Source organism: Prionailurus bengalensis, chromosome E4, assembly GCF_016509475.1.
Source record: "Prionailurus bengalensis isolate Pbe53 chromosome E4, Fcat_Pben_1.1_paternal_pri, whole genome shotgun sequence".
NCBI lineage: Eukaryota > Metazoa > Chordata > Mammalia > Carnivora > Felidae > Prionailurus > Prionailurus bengalensis.
Genome location: NC_057360.1, coordinates 24,142,486 through 24,149,775, shown reverse-complemented (window position 1 = coordinate 24,149,775; position 7,290 = coordinate 24,142,486). Strand labels below are relative to the sequence as shown.

At 46.3% G+C, this 7,290-nt stretch overlaps 1 protein-coding gene across 2 annotated transcripts in view; it reads right to left on the bottom strand.

Annotated features, from left to right (window-relative positions):
- Window positions 1–980: 980 nt before the first annotated feature.
- COLGALT2 (collagen beta(1-O)galactosyltransferase 2) overlaps window positions 981–7,290 on the bottom strand; it is a 118,780-nt gene continuing 112,470 nt past the window's right edge. Inside the window, exons 11-12 of one of the 2 annotated variants that reach the window (XM_043567993.1) lie at window positions 5,450–5,656; window positions 981–3,832 (exon numbers count right to left, since the gene is read on the bottom strand). In XM_043567993.1, coding sequence (XP_043423928.1) covers window positions 3,556–3,832; window positions 5,450–5,656 — 484 coding nt within the window. In that variant the 3' untranslated portion in view covers window positions 981–3,555. The other variant, XM_043567994.1, reaches the window with a different exon arrangement.

The following is a 7,290-nucleotide window of genomic DNA, read 5'->3' as shown; positions in this document are numbered from 1 at the left end:
TTTGCATTGCTGTCAGTAACCACACCTAGAATTCCCCCAGAAACAATGGCCTCTGCATTCACGACATATGATAACCGGGGAGGGAGGGCAGCTCATTTACCTTGCCATCGTGATCAGGTCTCAATCTCGTCTCCCGTCACCAACCCCAATACATCCCCATCCCCCATCACATCCCAGCAGACTTCTTCCCAGCAGCACACCTTCCCAGTGCCTAGAAAGCATTGAAACCAGTGCCTAGAAACCATGTGCCACACCCAACCTTCCTCCCTGTACAAATGCCCATTCAGGCCCCCAAAGCCAACACGACTGTCACCTCCCCAGCCATCTTCCCAGCAAAACTGCCCCAACAGCCTTCCTTGGCAGAACTGGGCTGAGGTCCTACAGCCCATTTCTTTCCTGTCCCTGAAATAAAGCCTTCCTGCTTCCCTGGCTGCCCCACTGGACTGCGGACCTCCCAGCAGTAGGGATCCTTCCTCGTCCTCTGAGATTCCCAGCACAGGGCCTGAAACAAGGCAGTGCTCATACCTGGTTTGGGGGAAGCTTGATCTGAAATTCAAGGGGTCAGAGATACCAGCATGGATTCTCTTTCTCTTTCTTTCTTTTCTTCCTTTCCTTTCTCTTTCTTTCTTTCTTTCTTGCCCTGGGATAAAGTTCTTTGGCCTTAAACCAGCCAGTGTCTTCAATGAATGGTTAGACTGGCCTATAGAACAAAAATATAAGATGGACCCTCCCTTACCACTCTCCCACTGGGGACGCCTGTCTTTCTGTAGCCTAGAAAAATTTTCTGCTTGCCCACCTCTACCCAGGAGTCTAAAACAACTCCCAGTGGACAGGAAGGTCAGTGACCACGTTTGCCATGGGGGCGAGCAGCAGCACTGGCTATCTCCGGCCTCCAACATCCTTGGTCCAGGGCAGACCTGGAAGTTCCATCAGCGTTGGCCATTGATCAGTGTTGGCGGAATGAGTGAACAATCATAGTGTTGAGCTATTTTTTTTTTTAATTTTTCACAAAGAGCTCTAGAAGGCAAGTAGTTTATCATCTCCCCTCCTTGAAACGACACAGCATGATAGACAGTGTAGGATGCTGGGATGCCGGCTCTTTCTTCTCTTCCAGAGTTCCTGCAGCAGGCCCCAGGGAACCCAAAGCAAGGCCCACACCATGTGTCCTCTGCAAATTGTAGGTGCTCAGTCCACACTCAGCAGCACCAGCACTGCTGGAGTCAGGGTCGTCTATCCAGGAGATCCCGCCTTGGCTTCCAAGATCCAGGGGGAGATCCACATGGGGGAATCCAGACAGCGTTTAACTTATAGAGACAAAGAACAGGTGCCATGGCCGGAGGCAAAGGTCTGTGACTGCAAAGGTCAAATATCTTGATGTAAAACTAGGGTGGAGGCAGGAACAATGAGGTCAAGGAGCCCCTGAATTGCTGAAGAGGTGACTTTTTAAAAACAAATGGCGGGGGTGGGGTTGCAGATCACAATGTTCACAACAAAAGAGCGCTGCTTGGGATCCCAGACCTGAGCAGGCAGAAGCAATGTCTGGGCTAACAGAGCCAGAACTTTATTCACAGTAGAACAGTCCTAATCTAAAATTCTAGAACTTAAGACCAATGTCTTTTAAGAATGAGAATCCATAAACCCATCAGACCAGCTGACAGTAAAAGGGAAAAAAAAATGTTCTCTATTAAAACAAAACCACACAAAAGTCAACTCAATCTTTCTCCACTCCCAACATCCCTCCCACCCTATTAAAAAATATATATCATGAAAGCCAGGCACACTTGCACACACTCAAATATGCAAACAAAATGCAAAATACCCAAGGGAACCTTAGGGATCACCTAAGGGTTTTTCACTAGCTCCCCAGATGCTCCTTCTGTTTTTCTAGGAAAAAAAAAAAGAGAGTCAGGCTCTGACAGGTATGTCAAAGCAGTAAAGATAGAAGTCGGCTGAGATCCCCTTCCTCAGCCTCCTTGCTTACTATCAGTGTGGAAGAATACGGGCAGTAAGTCAAGAAGGAAGGCTGAGGCTGGTGTTCTTTGGCAGACAAGCTACCTCGTTCTGCAACCTGGGGGCCCTCTCCAGGAAGCACTAGGCTTGGTTCACGCAGCAGCCCTGCCCATGGGCTCTGCTCCAAAGCATGAAGCTCAGGAAGGGGGGTGTGGGGAGGGTATTTCTGGAGGCAAAGTTTCACTGCTTGCGGGGCGGGGCGGGGGGAATGCAAACCTGAGGCAAACCATCATGAGAATCTGAGGAACACAGATTGTGGAGTTGGCAGGGAAGATGTAGCCCAACACTGCACTTTAGAGAAAATCAGTCTGTGAAGAGAGCAGAGAGGTCATCTGCCCAGGATGCTGACTACGAGAGCCTCCCTCATGGTTGGCCTAAATCAGTTGCTCAGTCCACTGTTTCTGACCAAGGTCTGTCATCTGAAACGGAGAAGCATTTGTTTCCGGGTGATGAGACCCTCCCACTCAACAGGCCTCCCTTGAAAACGCCAGGCTGGGAAATGCAGGAGAACCAGATCGCACACTCACTGCTCCCTAGGGTGCTCTGAGAGCTTGAAAAATCTGTTTCTCTGCCTTATCCTACACATATTTCCCCCACATTTTGTAGAATAAATAACTCAAAATAGAAAAACTCAGGCAAGGACAGTTGCTGGCCTGAAAATGTGCTCTGCCTCTTAACAGTGACTCATAAAACTTACACTCACAATTCATTCCCAGGCTCGGGGGCGGAGGGGAGAGTGTGACGTGCAGTGGCAGCACAGGGACCCTGGGGACAGAAGTTAGACACCAGCCCTAACCCCTTATATATTAAATTTATCTTCATAAATAGAGCATCCTAACTCAAGTGACCACAATAGAAAAGGCCAAAGTCTGAGTTCTTGTTTTCTCAAACATCTACACAAACTTTCAAATATCTAATAAACTATACCCACATGGCAAAATCTCTGTATGAGAGCTTCAACTGCCATGATAGTCAAGGCCAAGTTCAGACAGACCCAAATACCCACCCATCCCTACTGGGTAATGAGATGAACAGCTAACTTTGGCTTATGACAGAATTCCTTTAAACCAAAGCCCAATAACTTTGATTTTAAATTATTTGATCCCCCTCCCCAATTACATACACAAGTTCTCAAGGTCATACCTATGATATAAAATGGACCCACAAGACCAACAGATGTGGTCAGGTGGCTTGGCTACCTTGCCCACCCACTTACTGATGTGATTACTTTTCTCTTGGATGAGTCTCTGGGCCATACTGTTGATCCTTAATGTAGGAAGCAGTATCATCTGGATAATAAGCTGAAGGGCTCGGTGTCTACACTGAAGTTCATCTCGATGGTTGCCATAAAGCCTATCTTCTAGCCATCCTAGGAAATTTGGGTTAAGTTTCCCTATTATCCTCCCCTGTCAAGAATATATTAACTTTGCTCAATTACATCAGACCACTTTGGTTAGATGACTGTGGCCACTAAAAGAAACTGGAGCAAACAGATGAATAGCCCGTTAGAAAAAAACCAAGGGTGGTGAATCCCCCATGGAGCCTTCAGAGCTCGTCCCTCGAAGGCATGGCATCCAAGGAGGTTGGCAATGGCAGGGCCTCTGTGTTCTTGGCATTGCGGTGGATGTGGCCTTGCTTCCGGGACTTCCAGGAATGTGTCCTGTCCCAGTCCGTGGCCACTGTCTCATTGTCCCAGATGGTCGAGGTCTCCGTGTCACTCAGGTAGCCTGGCTGGCCCGTGTAGTGTGTGGGGTAGATGAGCAAGGGTTCTGCCGAGAAGGCTTTCAAGTCCCTGGATTCATAGTACTCCTTGTACTCAGCTCTGCAAACAACAGGAGTAGGGGTGTGTGAGGGGGTAGGACACTTAGAGAACTGGGGGAAAGAGCATAGGGGCCTTGCTGCTTATCTCTTAAAGTGTCATGGATGCCTTTGATTATTTTTAAAATTGTGTCTTTTGTGGAAAAGTTTAGTCTACAAACACAATAAAAGTTTCTTTAAACGATTTCAGATGACCTAGACAAACACACAAAGAGAAATTTCAGTCAAGGTATTTCTGTTGTCTTTGGACGAACTCGTTTAAAAGATGGACTTCAGGTCTTGCTGTAAAAGTTAAGAGCTAAGCTCTGTTGGACCACAGTCATAGATAAATGTGATCACTGTGTGGCAAATGCCCTGTTCCTGGATTAATAAATTAGCTGAGATCTGAATGGCAGTGGTGGGATGAATGAAATGGTGTCGGTTTGCAGGCATGCCAACTTGGCTTTGCAGCCCAGCTCCCTGTGAGTGTCAAGTGTTGGAGGACTTGGCCTTCTCTCCCCGCCACCGCCCCCCCTCCCCTGCTCCAGGGCTCCTGTGCAGATATGAGGGGACATCTGCTTAGGTCCTAAATCAGTCCATGTACCATAGGTGTTAGTTTTCATTCCGTTACAGGGATGATGGTTGACCTCCATATTCCTGCTAGGATGTAGGTATAAGGTCAGTTGCATCAAAGAGGGTGAGGGGCTCCATCTTTACTGAGTACAGGAGACAGAATGAACAAGACACGGGACAGGAATTCTCAACCACTAAAATGAAGCTCATCTAGTAAGGAGATCACCCAGCAACTGAGAGAAGGAGCTGAGGCTGGAACCTGGTCTCCTGCTCCATTAATGAATTTAGGAATCACTGATTGAGCAGCTATTATGTGTAGAGTTTGGACTAGGTTCTAAGGACACAGAGATGTGAGACTGTCCCTGTCTCAATGGGCTCACAGTTTACTGGGGAGACTGGACAGGTGAACCACCAATCTCCATGCCCTTTGATAAACACTAGGTCAGAGTAAGCTTCTGTGCTGTGGGAACCGTGAACATCACACTGCCTTCTTCCACAGACGCCCTGCTCAGGGGCCACCTCCACCCTCCCTGAGCCTCTAACTCATCTCTATGATTGTGGGTCTCACAATATATCATGAGGTCTGAATTTCCTATGATTGTGGGTCTCACAATACATCATGAGGACTGTTCGTGAGTCTGAATTCCCAACCAGACCGTGAGCTCTGCAAGGAGGAGGATGCCTGCCTGGCCAACAAGTACATACGACAGACTGAGAAATGAACTGATGACCTTGAGGTGCTTAGGAAGATGACCTTCACCTTCAGGTGTATGAGTTTAAGGAAATAAGATCAAAAACAAGGAGAGGACCGAGCATATTATTTCCAGTGAAACTACACACCGGGTATGACAGTGGACCCCTATGCAAAACTCACCGTTTCCACCTCATCTTCCGTATCCGTAAAAGGGGATAATCACTCAAGTCAGCCCCTCTGGGTCATGATTAGAGAAAGATCATTTAGGAAAGCAGTACATCTTTAGAAAACGTCATGCACTATTGAGAAGCTGAGTAGCAGAATATGTGAGAGGGCTGCGCCCAAGGGACGGGCAGGCAGTGCAGGGAGACTCACACGGGATGCTTGTTGTACATGATGGGCAGGAACTCATCTACTGGCAGCATCTTCCCAAAAGGATCAGCTCCGACGAGCTTCTGGGCTCCTTCCAGAGAGATGACATAGCCCAGCGTCCAATAGGAGTAGTCAGCTTCGACCAGATTTCCCACGTTGGGCACTGCTTTCTCTGGCTCTTTCACCTGCATCCTCTTTCTACCAATATAACTAAAAGGAAGTAGAAGGAGGAGAAAATCCCAGTTTGAATATTAGACATCCGTAAGAACGGGGCACAGGTTTACAGATACTTTTGAAAGCTTGGACCAGCTGTGTCTTATATTAAATGGATCATGCCACAGAATGCATCCCATCACCAACCGTGACTGTCACCTGCCATTAATGGGGTCGTTTTCCTGGCTCCGTTTATCAACATCCCAACTGCTCTTGTCTAACGCTGTGTTCCAGCCTGGCTGGAGCTGTAGAGAGACTACAAGATCTCACAGATCACTTCCCAAAGAGGGTTTGGGACTTCCAGCTGTGTTTACAGAGGTTGGAAATGGACAAAAAAGGCCAGATGTGGGAATCCTGAGTTTTTTGTTTTCAAGTCCCCAGAGTTTCAGCCTTCGATATTTTTCGGACAGCTCTCCAGATGCTAGCGGTAAACACAGGACAGAAGAGGCTGTGGGAAAGAAACAGTCTACAGTAAAAGACCTGGGAACCAGAGTGGCCCCGAATGGGTCCTTCCCGGGGAGAATGAATAAGAAAGCCTGCCTGGCTTCCTCCTCACACACACCTAGCTCTGCCCTCACTTCGTTCTGAGCAAAGCATCCAGGCAGGTCCTGTCCTCTTCAAACAACTTCTGCAACACAAGATATACCCTTAGCCATTCCGACTTTCCCGTCGTCTACTCACAGATCTGTGATCCGTGACTTTTGTCTGGAATCTGTTTGTTTTCCACTTGGCTGGGGCAAGTTCAGGAGGTGCCTGCTTCCTGCCTTGAGGTAAAGCCGACTTCCTCTATTTTGCCTTTAAACCATCTCTTTCATCGTGTAAAGGATTCCTCTTATCCAAACATCCGGGGGTTTGTAGAGGGAGCCTATGTCCACCTCAGTTCTTCTCAGGACATCAAACACCATATCTTTTCAGCCACTGTCCCCTCAGACTAAAGAGTCTAAATTTCTCTCATGTACCATCAAATGGAAGAGAAAGTCCCTCTGAGCACTTGAGATGTGACCCGAAGGACAGTCTCTACTCAACTGATTCATTTTACGTAGTTTAAGTTGAGATTTTAAAATAAAATTGAAGATGTGTAAAATATTTTTTCCCTTTAACAAAATCGTTTCAGTAGGACAAGAAGGTGTTTATTGTAGCAGTTGAAAACTTAGCATCTAGATTCAGATGTTTTGTAAGCATAAAATACACCCTGGATATTAAAGATGGTAGAAAGAACAATGTAGACTATCTCATTAATAGTTTAAATACTGATAACATATTAAAGTAATAATATTTAGAGATGTTGGGTTAAATAAAATGTATTATTAATTTCACTTAATGTCTTTTTACCATTTGAATGGGATCACTAGGAAATTTTAAATCATGTATGTGGCTCAGGTTATATTACTGTTGGACAGCACTGCCTAGATCATTCCAATTGGTTAGTTTACTCTTCCCATTTCCTATTTCCTTTTTCTGGAGAAATGTCACATAGCAGCCATGGACAGCTTATCAGATTTCATATCTTGAGTTTCAGTAAAGTTCATACCTTACATATTCATTTTAGAAAGAGATAGGCAAAAATATTGAAACCACCGCCATTTTTAATAGTATATAACTGACATAAATGGAATATTTTGACTTGATCA